The following is a 23,410-nucleotide window of genomic DNA, read 5'->3' on the forward strand; positions in this document are numbered from 1 at the left end:
TATATACATTCGGTACAAATGTGTGGAAAGGAAATCCAACGTCATTTACAGAATTCAGATGTTTCCCTTTGACTTTAGGGCCGCTCAGACTATGGGAGGTGACAGTTGCATGAGGTGAACGTCTTCTACTTTCAGAGGAAGTCATTGCTACAGCTCCCGTGAGAATATTTTAGATGGTTTTGGAAAGAGTGAAGATGCATCCAACAGTTTACGTTGAGAGAGTTATTTACAACACATGGTCTTATACAGTAAAACATCACGAGTATCTCATCAGTAATTTTATTGACAGTCTAAACTCTTTTCACATCAACTGTCACCCATATTCAGTATTTAAGTACAAGTATTTTACAATCTGATATATTGGAGGGCCTTCGTTGGCAGCTAGTACAGTATTTATCACAGAATATATTGGTGCATACATTAGCTGATAGTCACAGAGAACTTGTCGTACATAATGCAGTTAAAAGCACTTGAGATAATTTAGAAACAGTGTTATCGTAGTTTGTCCCGCAGACTGCACTGTTTACAATACTGTGCAGCACCTGAGTTGGCAGAGCACCCTATCATAGCGGAACAGATGGCGGTGTGAAGTCTGTGGAGAAAAATAATGTTTACTCTTCGGCTGTAACATTACATGAATGTGTCAGAGCTCTTTAATAACCAAATTGAAGAGTCCTTTTGATCAATTTTCACATAACATGACGGTTTGTATAAAATGGGAAGGAATAGTTGATACAAACTGATAAGTCACTTGTAGTTGAATATACACTTGTATCTCAATTAGGAGGTAAGCTGCACTGAATAGCTCCTGAAGACTTAATATGTGACATATTTTCCTCTATCAGACCTGAAAAGTCAACAGATGCAAACCCTAATCTCAACCATCACACCGTAAACACTTGCTGAAGTTGTACTTTTCTTCAAGAAAAATCCACCCCAGTATTCTCTGACATCGTCAGATGTTATATTACATATTTTGTGAAACTGTTGCAGTTTTTTTCTCTGATCAGGCTTGACAGATGTATGTTGTATTTTTTTAACTTGACATTGAGGCTTTTGTAAAACATGTTTGTACTACATGATTTGCTGAAATATAATGCCTGAAACTATCAAAGCATTAGTTCTCACACTGCTTTGTTTTGAGTAAAAATGTACCACATAGTCAAGAGGACAATCTGGGTCTTGTAGTTTTTTATTCTACTGCCCTAGAGCACTGGGATGATTCTTAAATTCGACATACCAATGAAATCAGGTCAGTTGTTTACACTGATTAATGAAATATGATATCTGAGGTTGACTACATTTCCCAGAATGCCTTCTGAGAGCCAGTGTTTACTTGTTGCATTCAGCTGTGAGTTATAAATATAGTGGTTGCAGAGAGCAGTGGTGGGTGCATGCATTGTTGGAGCACGACAGAGAGAGCTTCTCCAGTTGAGGAGAGTTGCTGCACCCTGCATGATCTGATATCACCGTGTTGGTGTTGTTCCTACATCTAACATCAAAATTAATGTTGCTCCAGGACCATCATTGCAACTGACCAATCACACTTCTTTGGTGTCATAGTTTAATCGGAAAGATAAGCACACAGAAGAAGTTATCCTTTCTAACACATTGTGAAAGGGTTTATTTTAACCTAAAACACGATCTTTTCCTAAACCTAACTAAGTAGGCCTAGTTGTTGTTGTTTTAACCGAATCACACTACAACAGAAAACTTGAAATAGAAAAAACAAAACTGAAAATAATAAGTCAACAATATAACAGTCAGTTCCTCCCAGGACAATAACCCTGCTCCTGTGGTGAAAGCCCCGTGCTTAACCCATTCATCCGTCACAACCTACTCCTAATATGGACTTTGTCGCTCTTTGGTCAGTTGCAGTGACGGTCCTGGAGCAACATTAATTATGATGTTCCAGGAACAACACCAGCATTACAATATCTGATAAATTTTGCACCCCTTAGTTAAAATTAGGATTTCAGTGGTAAACAGATTTTAAGGCACACGGTACTATTAAAACAAGCTATTATATTTCAAATTTATATCAAGATCCATGTCTGTTAGGACATAATATTTGGTCAAATTCTATTAAAGCATTTTTTCAACCAAAAAACCCTTCTGCTTTCATTCCTTTAAACGTTACTGTAACTGATGACAAGAGTCAAAATAATGCTCTACCGTGATACCGTTAAACCATGATATTTTATGAAATGGAAAACCTCATAATGTTGCAACCCTTCTTAAAACGCAAAGTGTTCGATGTCTGCAATGTATTCTGCTCTATTGTGGTTTACTGTCACTGAAGAACCTGGCCTCTGCTCGAAGTATATATAAGGGGGAAATCAAAACCTGATGACTGCGCACGTTTCCTTAGTTTAGCCAGTTAAGCTTTATTGTATCTGTACTAGTCAAGTATTGATATTTCTTTAAGTTTTCTACATTTGTGTATAAGGAACATGCGCTATACAAAAGTTCACCATTGTGACAAAAGTGTTGTGGGATGAAATCAAGATTTTTCAAATTCATTAAAAATGGTCAACTATTCAGCAAAATAAACTGGTGTTTCATTGTTTTACAGCCGTCACTGACAGATACTAACTTTGTTAATAAAAAAAGTACGTCTTTGCTAAGATGCAATGGAGATATCCATAAGTCGTGCAGCTGAGTGTCTCTTTAAGGCCAACTTTTATGCAGGAGGAACAAGAACATACGATGTTCACCACATATTTCATTTCAACCCATATTTTCATATTCAAACGTACAGAGTGGCTGAACATAGAAGCATTTTGCCTCTTCCCTCTTCGCTCTCTTCCTGGAATCAGATTTCTCCAAATCTGTGTCTGCTGTGTTTCTTTCATCATTCCTCCTGTCTTCATAAAAAGGAAGGAATGTGGACAGTCCGGTGCTAACTGAAGAGACTTTAATCCTGTTTATGTAACTCATTTCCACCTTACAAGCAAGACACTTTGAAATTTTTTCATCATAGAACATTACAGATGTAACTGGATATATACCTCTGCTGTTGGTGTCACTAACCTCTCTCTGCCCCCTCTCCACCACCCTTCAGACTGTAGGCCTGCAGCAGGTCCTCTCAGACGACTTGTGAGGGTTTTCCTGTGACGTTAGCCAGTGTAGCTTTATTAGTTTTGTGGTCATAGCTGGGCTAACACTTGTTGTCATCACTCTGGGGTGTTTCCTCCAGCTGAGCCTCATAAAACACATTGCTTTGTGACTGTCCCTTGATGTGGGATCCATTTTACAGTTATTACACCCACAAATGGGTTGTGCGGAGAACGAGACGCAGTGTGTTGCGTACACAGGCACTAGTAGCGACACTTAGCTGGGTGGCTACTGGGATGTTCATTAGCACAGTTTCTTGGCAAGCTGACTAAGCATGAACAGGCACTTTTTCAGGTACTTTGTGAACATCATAGGGACGTTGTTCCCGCTGCCTTAAAAAATGTTAAACTGGTGTTCTTTCAATGAGAACCCAGCTGTCAGTCTGATCGTAACAATGTGTACGACTGAGTATATTTACAAGTTCTTACAGTTCAAATAAAGATTTTTTTTTCTAAAAAGAGATTTTAGAGGTCTGGCTAAGTCCTTGGACAAGTGTATTAAATGCCAAAGGTCCTTCACACTTTATCAGTTTGCCTTTTTAAAACTTTTTGGTGTCTTCCCTTGATTACATTTTATATCGTTCCTGCCTTCATATACCTTGAAGGTGTTGTCCTATCAGAGATAATCTTCAAGGAGTAACATGTGTTCCACACCCAAGGACTCAGAGGTGTTTTTGTGTGTGTTCCTGCTCTTTCAGCGTGGCCGTGAAATAAGTCAGTGGGCCCTTCATCTGAGAGACAGCTGGAGATAACATATATGATGATTGACCTTTCAGTTTGTCCTCTTACGCACTAGAACTCTGCGCGTCTGTCTCAAGTTTAGTCTCACCATGTTCCTGCGCTGTCCTTCCCTCCCTCCCTCCCCTCAAGACACTGTGAAAACAAGGGTCAGTTTTCAAGCACGTCTCGGCTCGATTTAATGGAATATCTTGAATGCAGAGAGATGGGAAGGAGGAAGGAAAGGTCTTGCAAAACACCACAGCGTGCTGCTGGAATGAGCGAGATGGCATGTTTGTGTGCAGCGCGTGGACGTGTGTGTATGTGTGTGTCTCTTCTCTGCTCATGTGAATAATGGCATGTCCTACCTCGTGTAGCCCCCCCCCCCCTTTTTTTTTTTGCTGCTTTGCCGTTTGTTGTCATGTCCTGGAATTCACTCTGATGTTGTAATGTTGTTCAGATTATTACACGTGACCCAGGCCTTCTCTCAGGGCCATGTGGAGGGGGAGAGGAAGGTCTGGCCATAAAGAATTAACGAAGGCATAACAAGAGAAGAAAACTGTTTATATGGGGGAGGGGAGGAAGAGGCTGGAGTCAGAGGAAAAAGGGAAGGGGGCATGTGATAGAGGTGAGTGCTGCCTGATGTTCACATGTTTCTCTTTTTTTCCTCCCTCTCTCAGCTGATGTGTGTCTTTCAGTGCGAGTATACAGACGGATTACCTTATGCAAACACTGGGCCTTTGCTTTGAATAGGCAACACAGATACTCGCAGCTAATGTTTTCCTTATCAGGGGCTACTCCAGCCAATCGCACACTGTACGGGAGAGTGACTGGGAAAGCAACCGGCCATTCATTTATCATGACCAGGCCTCCATTGTGCCCATGTGCATGCTCTTGTTACAATGGGCCTAAACTGAGCGTGACCCTCTCTCGTTTCCTACCATTTAAGTCATGTTTTTTGGGAAGGCACTGAAGGCCGTCCGATCCAAACCTCCACCTGTGCTACTGCGGCAGGGTGGGGGTCAGATTTGACAAGGTGTGAGCTGGTACCAAATATTTAGGGTACGATTTCTATGGCCAAAAATATCTTGGTAAACAGTGTTATCAGTGTTTTGAAAGGTAGGAAAAAAGCTTTCGGTGCCAAAATGTAGTGGAGTTACTTCACAGCATGTTTGGATATTGACATTTTCTCCCTTGTTTTTCTTTAACTTCTCTCTTCATTTTAAGCCCAGAGGATTTTTTTTAAGTGCACACTGACCCTGATCTTTGACCCCCATGCTGCATTTTTGATGTCCGTTCAAGGAGTTAAACCTTCTTGTACTGATTATAGGGCCCTAGCCAAACTGCGAGAGGCACATCGTGTGAAGATGTAAATACTAGCTGCTTGCTGCCGCCGTCGGTCTGTCACTGTCACAGACGAGCTGGATTTTCTGGCCTTGTGGCTGTTATTCTGAGTGTCAGCATGTGACATGTGTTCATCAGATGGGCGAGTGGCTTCTCCCATATGGCGATGCAAAATAAAGACGGATTGCGAAGACAGCAGCGCCGCACGGCTCTGTGTTTCACAGTAACATCTGAAAAAGCTGGGAATCACAGCAGAGGAAGTTGCCAGTGATGCTGTTTCCCCTTCCAAGTTTTTCTTTATCCTCTCACCAGTTCTTTCATTTTCGACTGTATTCATTGATTGTGGGAGCAAATAATAGCTTCATATATTCGTATATATGCCCCATATACCACTTTGTTTTCTCAATTAAAACAGAGTAGATTGTAATGTCTCACTTTGAAGAATATCTACATAGTAATTAAGGGTTATAACTGATGATCCTTCTCTCTATTAATTGGTTAATTGTCAATCATGATCATAATCGTGGTGCCTTTTAAAAATGTTTTGTATTGTTTGACCATCAGTCCAAATCCCATTCAGTTTATTATCATGCAGAAGTGTGAGAACCAGAAAATGTTCACATTGTGAAGCTGGAACCATTTCTGGCTGAGCTAGAAAAAAAAACTACTTTAATTTTAAGTCACTTTTCAAGTGCAAGGAGTTGCTGCTTTTCTCTTTATCTCATGTAAAGGTTAACTGAATGTCAAAACAAGACACTTTAGGGGTGGCGATCTACCCTACTACTACGTCCATACAATTTGGTGTTATAATAGACACTAGCCACATTAGCTACAGATTGTGCTTATGTCAAGTTCAACAGGCCAACCTGCAAAGTAAACAGTAAAGCAACATAAAAAATGGCCAAATTTACAGCTTCCAAATTTGAACTTTGTAACGCTGCATCCTTGAGGTTGAGTTTTGAAGCGAGTCCTGCTTTTTATGTTGCTGGCCCTCGTTGAAAAAGCAATCCCAAGTAAAATGGTTACGCAAACATAAAAGAGTTTTCCAGTTGTTGTGGGGACATTTGCATCAAAAATAAAGATAATCTACTGTGTATTCACTTCCTCGGTTGGTGGGAGTAGTTGAAGACACTTGGGTTGGTTCTTTCAGAGCAGACAGCAGAGAAATTGGGGTGCTTCGTTTTTATCTTCCACATGTTTGTGTTACCAACACCAGCATTAGCAGGGAAAACGGTAGTTACTGGGTGTTACTGCAGATCTATAAGTACACGGATGGCCCTCTAGCTGTATGTTATTGCACCCACAAAAACGCGCAGGACTTTTAATACGCTAAAACATTTTAGTATTGCAAAATCCATGTCATATGCCACCGTCTCATAACTGCATAACGCATGCATTTTTTATAAGAATTTATTCCTAGTCATTACCATGTATGTGTGAAAGATTTTACAGTTAGAAATTGGCTTCTCAAACTATGTAAACTATGTAATCACCTCAAACATACAGTACATTTAATGTTTCTGTGTTGCGTATTCTTGTGACTTGTAAACCAATCTGTTTGCTGGTATATCTTTAATGGGCTAATATTGACACAGAAGTTTCCTCTGTCAATTCTATCTTTAAGTCCACATTAACTTTTGGATGCAAAATAAGTTATGAGCTCTATTTGAACTGGCTTCTTAAAAAAATAACAACTCCAGTTTAAATTTAGGATAGCTGCATGAACTCTCAAATGGTGAGGCAGGGTTAACATCTCGCCCTACTTCCACAGTCTACTGTGTTACCTCCAGTCTGGCTCCTTCTTGAGATGAGAGAGGAATGGGAAGACGGGGAGAGGAGCATATTTGGGATGGTGTTGGCCCATTAAGAGCATGTGAAATCTGCAACCGATCACAGGGGAGGAAAGAGGGACAGAAGAGAGTGTACATCCATTAATGCATGGACAGACGTAGACAAACAAACTCTGCATGAAAACGGTTTACTCCCTCTCTTTGTCTTCGTTTTCCATACTCCCCTATGATACGTTAAACCGGTCAGACTTGAAAATGAAAGGAACATACCAAAATTCACCTCAGACACAAAGTAAATGACAATGCTGTTGCTGTCACGATCCCAACTGTAAAATGTGCTCCAAGTTAGATAAAAGTGATGGATGGTGATCGCCAGGGGGCTTTTTGATATGTTGTAATAAGACAGAAATGCTCCATCAGATGTGTTGCATTGATGCCACTTGGCATTAAGTGTCTCCTTAAAGAAATAACAGACTGTTGGATTTTAACAATGAGGAAGACGACAACTTTAGCTAGCTTCAGTTGTTTTAAAGGGGCCGAGTGTGGTGTTTGGTCATCCATTCATTTGTGGCCAGAGCTGTCTGCCAGTTTCTTTTATGGCACTTTTTGTGGTATTTTGCTTTTGTTAGATAGTTCACTACAGAGAGCGACAGGAAACATGTGGAGGTAGATAAACAGGGATGATGTGAGGTAATGTCGGCCAGTCGCTGGTACACGTTTTGGACTGTTGCGTGACCAGGATGACCCCACTGTCTTCAGATCTTTTCAGGAAAAGGAATGTGCATCCTTGTAGTCGAGCACACGCGTCACAAGATTCAAGTCTTTTTCAACATGTTCCAGCTTTTGAATCTTGTCACAGTGGCACATGCGCAGGCCTGTCTCGAGATCCTGCGCGATGATCTCAGCGCTGGCCGCAGCTCGGCTATGAATGAGCGAAACTGCTCTGAAGTCGGTGTTTATGGAGGGCCCCGTTCTCTCGGAGGGGAGAACCAAAGTTAAATAAATACTTGCTCCATCCTGTCTGCATTAAGGGCCTGCACACATGGCTTTGACGTCAGAGTGACATTAAACAGGGTGGGGTGGCCCAGCCAGCTCTGACAGGCACGTGCATACGTGCACGCTCTTCCGTAGCTTGCTATTAAAATCCCTGTCTTTCTTTTCATGTCACATTCTTTGTCTGTTTCCCTCTTTCCGTAAGATTAGGTGACATTTCTCACCCTTGTGTCCTTTGAAAAGTATACCAGCATTGCCATTTTGATTTCTTATTAGTGCTTCATGTCTCAACACTCAAAATTTCCCTCTAACAATATCAGCGTCTTACAGGGATAAAGTAAATCTCTGACAATTTGTTACTTTTTGTTGAGCTGGTTTGACTTTGTTCATCAATCATTCTGTGTTTTTGGCTCGAGTGTGTGTGCAAGGATTTCTCCTGCAAAATAACCAGCCAGGTGCAACTGGTTATCATCAGACAGTGTGTATGATAGCCTATCCAACTTTTAACTCCAACATTAGTCTTTCCTGCTCTTCCTTTTATTTTCATTTTTTCCTTTTCCTGCAATGGAGAGAGTACATTTTTGTGCATGGGCTTGTCCGTCCATATCAGTGTGCGCCCTGCAGCTCTACAACAGGTCTATCAACATGCCTGTCAACATGCCTGTCAACATGTACAACCCGAGAGCTGTGGGATCTTCTTAGCTTGGTAAACATCAACATGTAACTCTCCTTTCAAGCCATGTGACAAAGTAAAGAGATTTATCCCCGTCTTGAATGTGTGTGTTATTACTGCTTGTTTAAATAAATGATGACAGCTTGTAGTGCTGTTATATGACTTGTAAGTGTGTTTTTGGTTGTTATTGTTCACGGGACAAGACTACAAAGTATGATTGTGTAACAAAAGTGACGTGTTGCAGATGAAGTGGAATGGGGATGTTTTTGCAGAGCTGAGAGCATGCACACTGTACAGTACAGACAGTATGTTTGTGTGTGTTGGTGTTTTGCAGGTGTTTGACCATAGTGACCTGCTGTATGCGTTAATGTTGCAGCTGTCACATGTCACTGCCGGACCAGCCGGTGTCTCGTGAACTTGGGGGCAGAGGATTTCCCTCCCTGTCATCCTCAAGCTGTCACAGTCTACATAATTCACTTGAGTTTATTTACTCAGTGTTTTAAAACATGGAATTGAAGTGATGGGATGAAGGGTGAGGGTTTAAATCTACTGACTTTGAAACCAGGTGTGTGCCTGCAGCAGGTGTGTCCCTCAATAATTTTTCTGCAAACCGAAAAAAAAATCACGACTACTGAAGAGGTCAACTTCCTGTCTATTGTGTTCATTTTAAAGGAGCAATTTGTAGGTCTATAGTTTAAAACATTCAAAAAACTAACTGTGAAGAAACAACGTGTATGCCGTGTCTATGTGCTGTGTTGCAGTAGACACTGTAGTTAGCATGCTAACCAGCTAGCCCCAGCCAAATCCAGTTGAGCTGGGCTCCGTCGCTTGTGGCGACTCCCTTTGTGATCCAGAACTCTAGGTCTGCTGGTGCACCAACTAAGTGAGCCATGAGCTAAATAGCTAGCGGTAGCCCGCTACAGCGGAGCTAGCAAAAAGCAGCAGTTGTTGTTTACTCTGGTGACATGCTGCTTGCAATGATTTTGGAGCTACCTTCAAATTCTGGCTGCATTATAATATACCTTTTTTAATGTATTTTTACCTTTTGATTTACAAATTATACTTTTTTGTAATGATAGAAACCAGAAAGAATAGATGCCCTGTGTTATTTTAAAAGGGAAATATGTAGCTTTGACATCAACTGAATACCAAAGATTGGCTTTGAATGCTTTGTATTCATTACTTTCAAATTGAATTAAGATATTGGTATGAATGTGAATGATAATTTTGTCAGCATAAATTGGAATCGCAAGACACCTTACTTTGATCAGACAATCTGTAAATTAAATCATAGGTTTGCCTTGAAACGTATTACAAATCAAAAACTACTACACTATTAAGTGCAATATTGAACTTTTGATTTTGAAAATGGGGTTTGTAGAAAATACTTTTTATTTTGTTCATATCGGACATAAAATAACTGCTTATACTTACTGTTAGCAGTGCAGCAAATCAGATAAAAGCAATGGAAAGGGATGGCATGGTAACATTCATAAATATTCTTACATGATGGTAAGAGTTGACAGCTCCATCAAAGGTGTTGCATTGTGCCATTTGGCACTTTATGTCCCCTATATTGGTTTCAGATTGAGTTTTTGAAAAATGTAAAACAGCCAAATTATATATAGCAACTTTAAGTTTAATATTGTTATCTTTTTAATTAATTATTTAGTCCAAAGTGATTTAATAATTATAAAACTTCCAGAGCCTAATGTTAAATAGTGTGAAATAGTTTTAAACCCCCCCCAAAGGAATTAAAGTTAGTGAGTTTTTAGGAATTACAGTATGAAATAACCATCTCAGTTAAGGCTTTTAACCCTTTTCGACAGAAGACTGCCTTGGATCCTTCTTGTTTGAACTTCCGAGCACACTTTTTCTTACAGATAATGTTTATTGTGTCTTTACCAGAAAAATGATGATCATCAGTTTTGATCATGAGTGCACCAACACACATGCACATTGACACTAGTCAAGCTCTCCTCTTGTCTCTTTAAATGTCTACTGTGTGTGTGTGTGTGTGTGTGTGTGTGTAAAGCTCCTAGTTTGCTAATCAAAGCAGCATCTCTCAGAACACTCCACTCCATGTTCATTACCCTGTCTGTCCTCAAGGAGTAAAATACCTCAGTTCACCCCTGATGAGACTATTTCAAACACACACACACACACACACACACACACACACACACACACACACACACACCCCTGCTGATCCTGGGATGAGCATTTCAGTAAAATATATGGAGTGACCCCAGTCCTCTGAATAGCGCTGTTGTGCCTAGAGATTGTTCACCCCTCACATCAGGGTCATTTGATGTGTCCAGAACCACTGTGTGTGTGTGTGTGTGTATGACATAACTGATAAAATGTCTAAGCTATGTTTGGTTAATGTTTGACAGTGCTTTGGGGAAAGAGCCAACTTTGTGCGTGTGTGTGATGTGATGTGTGTATGCCCCATGATCTTTGAAGCTGTCAACATTCCTCACCACATGCTCTGTCATGATGCATAGAGGCGACTGGTGAAATGAACCAGCTGTCCCTGCCTCTGGTCACTGCAAGGTCAACACACTTGCGCGCGCATGCACTCTGCTGGATGTCTTCCTCTTCATGTGCTGAAAATGCCAACGGATGGATGCGGTTAAGTACTCCGTGCACAACAACAGTGACTTGATTGATGGGCTGATTTGAATCTCTCTCTGTGTGTCTCAGGTGGAGGAGGGAAGAGGAACGGTCGCAGCAAGAAATGGAAGGAGATGCTAAAACTCCCCCACATCAGCCAGTGTGAGGAGCTACGCCGCACTATCGGTAAGAAACTGGGAGTGTGCCTGTGTGTTTGTGTGAGTGAGGCAGAAAGATAACATGCCATGCTGTGTCGTTGGGGTGGGTCTGACTGCGGGAGGAAGTTCAGATTGGACTTCCTTCCTGTTTCTACCCGTCTCCACCCGCAGTTACAGGCAGGGGACAGGAAACCGTGTGTTTATAAGTGTGTGTGTGTGTGTGTCTGACTTAGGGAATCCATTTGAACAGCCGTTTCTTAATCTCAAAGTCTCTCTTAACAACACATGTGTGTCTCACAGACTATCTGTCGCTCACACACCAAATCAAAACGTCTTCACTCCTGCTTCCTTCCTGTTCTCCACATCCAGGTTTGACTTGAAACAGGGACAGGATTCTGTCTTCGTGGCCCAGACGAAGACAGACTCCTAGGCTACACTATCCCCCCCTGGTCCTCTGAATGCCACAGCACTGTGTGTGTGTGTGTGTGTGTGTGTGTGTGTGTGTGTGTGTGTGTGTGATAGTGCGTCACAGCTATCTCTGCCAGAGATTGCAGTGCTACCCTCCCCCACATACTCTCCCTCCCTCTATTCTGTCTCCATGCCTCCCCCTCCCACTATCTCTATCTCTATCTCTCTCCCCTCTTTCCACCACTTCAGAGCAACATAAGAGTGGCAGAACAGGAGAGTTATGGTGAAAGCAAGTGAAAAACAGAAACAAAGAGAAAGAGAGAGGCTTTTACAATGGGAGGACAGGTGAGAGTAAGAGAAAAGTCGGGAGTGAAACATATAGATGAACTCCCTAAAGTGAAATCTCTTACTCGCGTTGATTTTGTACCTTGACGTTTTGTCTTCATATAAGAAATTGTTGCTCACAGTTCTAATTATCATAAACTTGAATGCATCTGTCGTCAACGGTGATGACTTGCCTGCCTAAAAACAGCACATGAACGCCACCTGAAGTGTGAAAAAAAAAAAAAATGCACACGTCATGTCTTGCATATCTATTGTCATTTGAATTATAACTTTGCAGAGGATTCTGAAAATCAGCTACAGTATATGTGCGTGTATGTGTGCACGTACATTCAGCAGCTGTTGAGGGTCACATACGTCACTATTACGTAGACGCTATTGCGTAATTTCCCTATCACACAGAGCGGTGGATTAAAATAATCCCCTTTGCCTACTTAAACACACAGACGTGTAGGCATGTATGTCCATGTACGTACACACACACACCGCCGCTTGAAGAGATGCACACGCATGCCCCGCACACGGTGTAGCTGCAGCAGATAGAAGGACACAGTATAGCGACTGATAGCAGTGTCTTTGTTGTGTCTTGATAATGTCAGGCATTTGACCTTAGCCTTGACAAGTGTGCAGTACTTCTAGGAAGCACAGATTACATTATGTGGGCTGCAGCCACTTTGTCTGCCAGCCTTAGGCCACTCTCCCTCTCTCTTCCTCCCCCCTCTATCTCCCCTTCCCTTTTTCTCTCCTCTGATATCCATCCAATACATACAGGACATGTGCACCCATTACATTTGATCACTGTGGGCTCTTCATTGCACATACTTAAACTTGTGCACCATTCACTGTCTCGCTAACTCACTCAGTGTCTGCCTAAATTGGAGTTTTAATTAAGTTGTAATTGCAGCTTACTTCACTGGCACAGACAGTTACTAGTCCAGGCTAGTCAAGCCTCACAGCTCTCCCTTCAGCCCTTTCATTTTCCTGTCCCATTTTTCAGTGACACCTTGCCGTCGTGTACGTTCTTACTCCGTCTCTCTCTCTGTCGTCTTACTTTCAGAGTTGTTTTCCTTCAGGACACAGGAGAGGCTTCTCTTACGCAAAGAGGAAATTTTTCATTGGTGGAATGCTGGCAGACGCTCTCATATTTAAATGATTTAGAGCCTGGAATCGGCTTGGACACACATACATGCTCTTGCACACTGACCCAGAGCCAGGCCAAAGAAACTGTTTTTTTTTTTTGTTTGTTTTTTCAGGTCTTTGCTCAGCTGCAAAACTCTGGATACTGTTCCCAAATGTGGACTGTGAACATAAAACCATCAATCTGTAAACTTTATCCAAGAAATAGGCAAGATAAAGAGAAGGAATGTGCAAAGACACACATGTGGTTAAGCATTCTTCTATCTTGACATTTGGACTTTACTGTAGTTAATGTTGTTACTCCAACTCACTAAGGCTGCAAAAATGACAAGCATCTCAGGACTAAAGTATTTATTTAGGTGCCACTAGACTCTGCTGTTTTATTTTAAAAAGTGCACATTTATCTTAATTTTACCGATTTTTCTCAGTAGTTTGGCACAAATAGCTTCTGCAGTAGTTGTTGTTCCTACAGAAATATGCTGTGTTTTGAGAACTTTGACTTGTTTAGCATTATGTTACGAAAACATAGATACTAAAATCATTTGTGTGTCCCTGGTTAAAGATTGTTGCCAAGTCCCAGTCCTCTGCGTACCGTTAAATCGTAACAAACTATAACAGAAAATAGCACAGTATGGACCAAACTGCTGAGACAACTCCCCTCTATTTAAAAACCAAGTTAAGGCCTCCCACCACAGTGGACAAAAAATGACCATAGATTGTGTTTTTTGTGTGTCCGGAGTACAGAGACACTCCTCTACCCCTTTTATAAACACCTATTTGTTGTGTGTTTAAAACCTGTGGCCAAACGGAACAAAAAGGGTTCAGTTACATTCATTATTTTAGATTATGCTTGTTGCCAACCGGAGACACATGGATCATTTTGCTGTCACATATGTTGCTCAATAGGTCATTTACTTAAACACATTGAAATCCTTTCAAGAACATTGCTCAATAGTAACTGTGTGATTGTTGTTACGCAAACTGGTGTGTGTCACCTCAGAGCGTGACCATTTGTGTTCCGTGTGTTAGTTCTAATGGCCTCTGAAGTCGCAGGAAACATGAGAATTAGAATAAAACTGCAGCAAAACCTGTTCTCAAGCAAGACGCTGAAACCTTATCAGGAGGCTCATTGTATCGCAATGTATTTAAACCTGCTGATGTAATGATATGTAGGTGATAAGCCAAATTCCCATGAGAAAAAAATGTCGACTGAAATGAAGAATCTGTAATCACCAGCTTTTTGGTTGCTGATGAGCAGCCGCCAATGATTCAAACTAAGAGAGCTAAACTGAGTTCATTTTCTACGGAACCACAGTGGAAAAATTGACTTTGTTGCATTTGGTTTGTTTAGGTTCACGCTGCCCATTTGCAAACAAACCAGCTCATAAACAGAAGTCACGTGTACTCACAAGAAGCTTCTTTATTGAACAGAGTGTCGATAACCTGTCCAGCCAACACATTTATTTGCATGTAACGGAAAAAGTAGTCATTGTGGCGCAGTTATTTCATCATACACAACACAATTGGCATTGTTCTCACCTGGCCAGGTGAATCAGACTAAAGGAGCAAATAAACATTTTTGCTGTACAGATGCCTGAACATTGCCTTTGTGAGGGGCTTTCCCAGCTCCAGCTCACAGCTGAACACAGCTGATAGGGAAACACCAAAGCAGGCGTCTACATACTTGGTGATCAAAGATGAAAGGCAATGTCTGAAGGCTAGTGCAACAGCACAACACAGTTATAGATCTCTCCGTGAGATTTTCTGAAAGGGCTTTTGTTCTTCCGATTTAAAACCCAGCAGTCACACAGTGGAAAGGGAAGCAATAAAAATATCATATCCCTACACTCCACTGTTTGCTCACCAAAGTGATAACTTTGTTTTTGTGGTCGTATAAGTGGTGAGTTTGAATGAGGAGCGCCGGGCTGCAGAGCGGAGGGGAATGCTGTGTAATAAACAGTGCAGCTGGGAGGGCTGTTGTGAAGATTTGATTTACTGTTGGAGGTTGTCCTGTAGCTGTCACCACTCAGAAATGTTCATCCCATGCATCCCTCCTCCTCCTCCTCCTCCTCCTCCTCCTCCTCCTCCCCCCCCCCCCCCCCCCCCCTTCCTCCTCTATTCATAGTGTGCATGTGTACATGAATGTGTGTGGCCTATTTTTGTTTGTATGTTTATCTTGTGTATGTGTGTGTCCGTGCTGTCAACCAGTGATGGAAAACGTCCTGGGTCTTCTTCCTCATTTGGTACCAGAGGAAATATGACTCAAATGGACGCCATTAGTCCTAATAGGCAGGGGCCAGCTGCACAGGAGACGCATACACACACACAGTTTACAGTCATTGAGCAGACAGAGACATGCAATGTGTTGTGTTTTTAGTCTTAGTTGGTAATTTTGCCATCTATACATATGAGATTCAAAGTTTTGGCTTGCTTCTATTCTACTTACGTTAGCTTTTTTAACTGTCTTGGTTTTTATCATTATCATCAATATCATTATAACCATTAATATATACATTTTCAGTTGCAAGAGTATCTTTCATTGTCATGGATAGTAAAAGTTTAGCCCTCGTCTGTTTTGCAATGATTAAACAACTTATTTTGTTAGCATCCACAACTCCAGCTCCCATTAAAAGCTATGGGAAAAGCTTAGTTTTTTGATGGTTTGAACAACAAGTTGTACAAATTTACTGTTGGGTACAGCTGTAAGTATTAATTTAGCTTTAAATAAGGATATAAAATCACATTTTTCAGCTTAAAAAAAAAAAAAAAAACTCCTAGAAAATACTGTGAGGATACTGTGTGAGGCTAACATTAGCTAGTAGAGGTTGAGGACTGTAGCTTGTAATTTTTGTGAAAGCAATATTACAGTTTTTAGGACACAAACTTTTAAAATGATTAATAATCATTCTGATGTGTTTTAGTATTTTAATTTGAAAAGTCAGCGTTAGTAAGAACTAAAGAAGCCTCTTGGATGTGAGGTGAAACGTCTTCAAGAAACTGAAAGTCCAGTTGCCTACAATACAGCACTTAGAATTAACATGACCTGGATGACTGAGAACCTTCATCAACAAACATAAAGATTATTTATGTAGAAGAATTTTTTTTTCATTATTTCTTCAAAGACTTTTAAGACTCATCCTGTGACTGTTTGACATCACTGTTATAGTGTATTTTTGTGTACTGAAGTGTAGTGTATTTTTCTATTTTAATGACCTTTCTCCATCTGTCTCCCCCCTTGTCTCCTCTCCCCTTGTGCTCTCAGAGAGGGACTACACCAGTCTATGTGAGAAGCAGCCCATTGGTCGGCTGTTATTCCGTCAGTACTGTGACACCAGGCCAGAGCTGAAGCGCTGCATCGAGTTTATGGATGCTGTGGTAAGACTTTGAATGGAACTTCACTCTGCTTATTGTCTGATGTTCTATAGTAAACATTCTTCTCGCTGTCTGTCCCTCTGTCTCAGTCTCTCTTACCTGATTTGACTCTCTGGGATTTGTTCCATACGGCTGATCTGAATCAGGCCCCGCAGAGCACAGAGTAGGAGAGGAAAGTCAGTGCTTGGTCCTTTGCCTGCTCTTGGCAGTAGCATGGGGTGGGCGTCGAGGGTGATTAGCGACTTAGACAGGCTGTCAGAGCAGACCCCTCCCCTTCTCCCTGCACTCCTCCATGAGGTCAAGCCCACGTCAGAGGCAGGTCCCCTGGGTGAGCAGGCAAACACAGGCCTGAGCTTGTGTCTTGGCCCCTGGAGGTATGTGAGAAAGAAAAACGGGGGAATCATGCTGGTTCTTTGATAAGAACCTACATTAGTTCTTTTAAATTTAGGCCGACAGGCACGTAGGTACAAGCGCTTGGATTGACACATACTCACACTTACTGACAGAAATGCAAGAAATGAAGCAAAGCAGCATTTTAGTGCGTAACGTGTACTGCTAGTCCCACTGAGGACTTCATGCCTTGGCTGTGATGTGTAGTCGCACGGCTCTATACCATTCCTTTCTGCTGAACATGTTTTCAAACAAAACACAAGGCTTGAACCAGTCAAACTCCAGACCTTCCCCCTGCTTACAGCAATATTTGACTAACAACACAATCTGTGATGGTGCGAAGGGGTAAAAACTGAGGCCTTGTCGGTGACAGATGTAACGGACAAAGCGTGAAGAAGAACATGGATGCCTGTTTGCTGCCTTGAAGATGAGATGTTGTGTCACCAGTAAAATCTCAATCTCTATTTGTCTGCCATCCCAAACTCGCCCTACATTTCTGCTTTAATTTCTTCCTCGCTTTTGTTCATCATTAACCCCTCTACCCCTTTCTCTATATCTCTCCCCCCTGTCCCCGTCCCAACCCTCCTCTCTGCTGTCTGGGGCCCATCTCTTTCTCTCTGACCTTATTTGGAGCGATATTAAAGATGGCTGAATGAGTATGGCTTCCTACGCTGCTGTGGTTGTTCACACTTCTGCTCTTCTCTGACAGGCCATGTACCAGCTCGCTCCTGACGAGAAGAGGAGGGACTGTGGACTGAATGTTTTAGACACATACTTTAATAATGGGGTAAGACGCTGACTTAATAACAGAGCAGGCCAATGTGGACATAGGAAATGATTGTGATATTAGATTAAGATAATATTTGCTCACATTTGCAGAAGTACATCTTGCAGTAAATTTTCCAGTTCATCTCATTGAACAGACTGATTTTATTACAATACAATTGCCATTTTGAAACACTGTTGTATATTTGATCTCTGTATCATTGTATTGCTTTGTTTAATTACAACCCCCGTCTCAAAATGTGGTAATCCAAAGATGGGTAACAACCCCTTGATATTGATGGCTTGTGTACTCTGTGCATCTCTATCTGTAGCAGCATCAGCAGTGTTTACATCTCTGTTTTGGTTCTCTTGGTTGGTTAATTAGCAGTATTGGTTGAGACGAACTAGACTTAATTTCTCATTAAAAAAATAGTGGCGCTCAACTCAAAATGCAGTGAAGGAAATAGGTCATTCTAAAGTGCGAGTATGAGGAAATGGATTGGGTGGATGTACAGTATAGAGTTTAGCTTTTAAATGTATAGGTGTGTTACATATCACACAGTCATGTGGTTTTCCCTTGTTGTCTTCTCACCACAACTACACCACAAGACATTTATTTTTAAACTTGGTGCTCTATTACACTGTCCCCACCCTACATGAACTGGACCAAACTGTAAAAACAAACTGCAGTTTGTTTGAACCTGGACCCAACAGGTGAGGTGTGACCACAGCCGTGATGTCATGCCCCACCAGCCAGACTGTGCACGTTCACACACAGCAATAGAAGAGCCGGTTATATGATAACCTTTTGATCCGTTTCTTAGGCAAGACAGACTGTAGTCATATCACACCATCATCTCACTTTGTTTATGTCCCTGACTGTCTGCTTGTCTCACCCTATGTCTTTCTCTCTGTGACCCTCAAGTCGGCAGCCCATCTGCCAGACATACCCCAGGATGTGGTGGCTGGGTGTCGGGAGAGGCTGGAGCAGAGTCCGTGTAAGGAGCTCTTCAATGACTGCACCAAGTAAGTCTGGGTTATCAGGTCCTCTTTATACTCTTTGTGATGATGATCTGACATGCAGCTCTTCGCTGTGATCAGTCTGTTAATGAAGTGCTTGTTTGGTTGAAGCGTACAGACTGTGTGCATTTGTTTTTATTAATTAATCGAGTCTGGCCGTCAAAGTGAATAGAATCCTGTTCCTTCAGAAAGCGTGTGTGTGCATGTGTGTTTGTACACTGTGCGGACCAGTGCACTCTGTCACTAGTGATGATGAGGCAGCTGGCACCTGGACGCAGTATTACACACACAAAGACACACACGCAGACTTGCAAACACACTCACAGTGGAGGCGAATGAAAAAGAGCAGTGGGCAGAGAGAGCATCCGGATGGCTGGCATGAAAACAACAGCCACCTCAGTGTTCCCCGTACACACACACACACTCTCTCTCCCTCTCTCCCTCTCTCTCTCTCTCTCTCTCTCTCACTCTCACACACACACACACACACACACACACACACACACACACACACACACACACACACACACACACACACACACACACACACTCTTGCAGGTGTTTCTGCTTCCTGCTCCAAGAGCCAGGAGAAGCAAACAGACCAGGGACTATTACCCTGAATGTGTTTCTCATTGCATGCTCACACACACATTCACACACCTCAGCGTAACTTTGTATTAGCCAAATAATTAAACTCAGTCACAGATTCTGCTGCTCACGTCATCAGCTGAGTGATATATTTTGGAATATATATCATGATAAGTTGTCACATTTACCTTGGTAATGATAAACATAATAATTACTAGTATGTATGTCAGTGCATTATATTGTATTTTATTTCCACATTTCCTGTCTCATTTGGGTTTAACTCTGATGCGTTTGTGTTGATTTATTACATTATTAGATGTCATATTATTGATTGCTGAACTGAACTGTGTGCTGATTGGTTGGCTGAAGTTCTGGTTAGATATAATTGGTTGTTGTAGCTTCTCTCAGTTTACAATCTTGTGACTTTACAGAAGATTATATGCAAATTACATTAAAACGAGGTCCTCTGCTACACAACACATTTTATTTTGTCAAAGGAGACATATTACGCTCATTTTCAGGTTAACAGTTTTATTTTGGTTTACTACTAGAATAGGTGTACATGTTTTTATGCTGAAAAAAATCATCAGTTTTCTTATATTGTCTAGTGCAGCAGCCCCATATTTCATCCTGCTGTCTGAGATGCTCTGTTTTTAGCTCCTTTCTCTTTAAGGCCCCCCTCGCGAATACCTTGCTCTGATTGGTCAGCTCACACAAACCTGGGCCAGCACCGCTCACAGTGTCAACGGTTGGCTCTGTTGTGTTTTCAGCATCCAGTTAGCTTCACTTCTACTGTGAATATAGGCATACATTATGCAAATGTGTGACAAGGTGACATATGTGATGTCAAAAAGTCATGGAATTAAAGGCGGGACTACCAATGAGGCGCTTCAGGAACGTCAGGAACAGTATTTTCTTTGGAAGAGAGGAGCTCCTGTTGTCATGGACTTGGTCTTTGTAGCTTTCAAGACCTTTCACATGCACAAGAACCTATATAACACACTGAAGGAAAGGGAAAAAAAGGAAAAAGCAAAATAGGTCTCCGCATAACGCATAAATATGGTGTACGGTACAGTACAGTACAGTCCATCCCTCTACAAGTCGGTAGACTTCAGTAAAACAGACCCATGTTTCCTCAGTCGAGCCAGGAGCTGAGTTGCTGTGAAGTCCTGTATATTAGCCACACAGGAAGACCGACTGGGTTGGAAATGCTGCGTCCAGCCTCTGATTCACTTGAGCCTTCCCTCGGGGGAATACCGGAATCTGCTAGAAGGAACTCAGGAGAAGTGGGAATCATGGTTGGGAAAATACTCAGCTGTGTTCTCAGCCTGCGCTCCTGTTTTGACAAAACACATGTAGAGAACTGTTCAAGAGCTGTTGGATTTATAAAATCAATAATCACATATGGTTCAGAAGCTGGTCACTGGCTGTGGAGGACAGATAATGACGGCGTGATGAATTTGTTTCCCGGGCATGGATAGTTTAGTGAAATGTAGTTATGTGGGTGTGACATCAGTCTGTTAATTTTGTCTGATTAACTTAAAAATGTCTCTTCATTGTTGTGTGTGTTGCTACGGTTTCCTTCAGAGTTTGGAAGGTGATAAAATGAGCAGTGTGCAAACATGGTAAGGGGTTTCTGTGTGTGTGAGAACGAAAGCAAACAATCTGGTAGGGGGAGTTTGAGGTGGGCAAGGTGGTGACTTGTATGTGACTGAAACTGGAAAACATCAGTGGTTGAGGTTAAGATGAACACAACACACACACACACACACACACACACACACACACACACACACACACACACACACACACACACCTGTCTTCTCTCTTTGGCATCTCAGGTCATGGTCTGTTGGCCCTGTTTCCTTCCCTCCTACACGTATCTCTATTTTAACACCTCTGAGTAGTCGAAGGGCCACCGAAGAGGGCAGAGAAATAGTGCGAGAAAGTGAGACGCCACTGAATTATAAAATGAAGTTGCACACTTTGTGCTGTGGGAAGAGCAGCATCCACTCCATTCAAACTTGCCGACCGGACTGAAAACAAACTGAGTGAGGAAGTGATAGGCTGGCAGAAATAAGTTAGAAAAGAGAGTAATCAAAGGAGAGCAAAAGGAAAAGTGTGGAGGAATGGAAAGAAAGTGTTAAGGAGAGCAGAGTGTACAAACACAGAACAACACAGGCACGTGTTTGTGTTACTGAAAGCAGCAACAGCGCTTCAGATGTTTTTGAATGGGATTCCTGTTCAAGTTCGGTCTTCACTTCTTCCACTATCATTATTATTTATATTCCCTTGTGGAATTTTTATTTTCTTTAATTTTCTTATTCCGATATGTAATTCTGACCCTGGGGCTTATTCAGTTTTTCTTCTCGGAGGGAGAGCCTGTAGGAAAGCGTGGTGCTGCACGTGGAAACGTGACTTTTGGCAGAGCCACACACCCACTAGCAGAAATGCATTAGCTCACTCATGGATTTTCTTGTGCTGCAGTGGAACATACGGGTTATGTCATACCAAGAGTAAAGCATGGCCTTCAATGCATGTGTATCATTGGGTTTTGTTTTTCACCCGGCTTGACAACGGTCTGTGTGCTGATCTTTCTCCCCTTTTTCTTTTCTTCTCCCTCTCCCTTCATGTAACAAAAGCCATATTGTAGCTGTGTTTATTTCTACTCCCAGTGGTGTCTGTCTGAGGCTCGACTCCAAGCCAGGCACGGCTAGGCTCCTGCCTTTCTGGAGCCCCTTTCTTAAAGTGTCCCGGACCACTTTTCTGATAAGTGAACATGGATGACAGTCTGAGCTGAAAAGTACTTAAAGGATTAGCTCACCCAAAAAAAGAAAATTCAGTCTTTATCTACTCACCCTCATGCTCGATGGGGAGTCAGGTGAGGATTTGTAGTCCACAAATTATTTCCAGAGCTTCACAGCAAAACAGCATTGTAGCATTCTCCTAAGCAACTGAAGTAGATGGGAAACTCAATAAAGAGGCTCGAAACGGCTCGTCCAGCGTTCTCCAAGTCCCTGGAAGCCCCAAGATCCCAAATTGATTTAAAAAGACAATATTTACAGCCTGAACATGCTGTTGAGCTTGTGCAAAATGCTTCAGTTGGGTTGTGCGCTCATGCTTTTGGCATAGCAGCTGAAGATTTCAGCTTAAAAAAGGGTGTTAAAAAAAACTCAACATATTCTCACATTATTTTGATTTTGTGGCTTCCAGAAAACTTGGATTGCACCAGACGAGCTGTATAGAGCCATATTTTTTTTTGTTTTTTACATTTTAAAACAAGTCACCATCTACAATGGGGACTTGTAAAAACGCTGTTTTGCTGTGAAGCTCCAGAAATGTTTTGTGGGCTATGAAACTTCATGCGACTTTTCATCTGCATGGGGGTGAGTAGATAATTACTGAATTTTCATTTTCTAGGAACTTGTCCTTTAAGTCTTTTAGGAAATGGTTTGATGGAAGATTTGAGACAGAACTTGATACTAGGAAAAATGTGTGCTGTCATTAACATTGTATTGAAAACATGGCATGTTATCTGTCGAGGTTATAGGGCACATCACCACTTTGAGTTTTGATGTACATGCTTTTAATACAAACCCTTTGAACTCAGGAATCGGCAGAGAACAGACTAATAAAATAGTAACGACACTGCACTTTTTCTGTGAATGATAGATGGACGTTCAGCTCATGTACAAGGCAACTGGGTCCCACGATGACATAATTCAGTTTTCTTTTACACAGCCGAGGGTGCTCCCCTTGTGGAAACTCGCTACTCTCGAGCCTTTTGCCAAGAACAGCCACCCCAGGGCTGCTGCAAACCACAGGCAGCTTTCCTCATCCTCCTTAGTGATGAAGTAATTTTAAAATATGGTCAAGGAAAATCTCCTGGCCAAATATGAGCATCTCTTCAACATTTGGGTGGTGGAGGAGGGATGTGTGCTGTAACTTTGGTTTGCAGTCATGTGTTGTAGGCTGGAGTTT

General features: G+C 41.9%; 1 protein-coding gene across 2 annotated transcripts in view; it reads left to right on the forward strand.

Moving 5' to 3' along the window:
* The window catches only part of grk4 (G protein-coupled receptor kinase 4), a 41,442-nt gene that overhangs the window by 2,768 nt on the left and 15,264 nt on the right, over window positions 1-23,410 (forward strand). For both annotated transcript variants that reach the window (XM_073473464.1, XM_073473473.1), the window contains exons 2-5: window positions 11,340-11,435; window positions 16,557-16,669; window positions 17,766-17,843; window positions 18,747-18,847. In XM_073473464.1, coding sequence (XP_073329565.1) covers window positions 11,340-11,435; window positions 16,557-16,669; window positions 17,766-17,843; window positions 18,747-18,847 — 388 coding nt within the window. The remainder of the gene's footprint in view (window positions 1-11,339; window positions 11,436-16,556; window positions 16,670-17,765; window positions 17,844-18,746; window positions 18,848-23,410) is intronic.

The sequence above is a fragment of the Pagrus major genome, chromosome 1 (genome assembly GCF_040436345.1).
Source record: "Pagrus major chromosome 1, Pma_NU_1.0".
Lineage (NCBI taxonomy): Eukaryota > Metazoa > Chordata > Actinopteri > Spariformes > Sparidae > Pagrus > Pagrus major.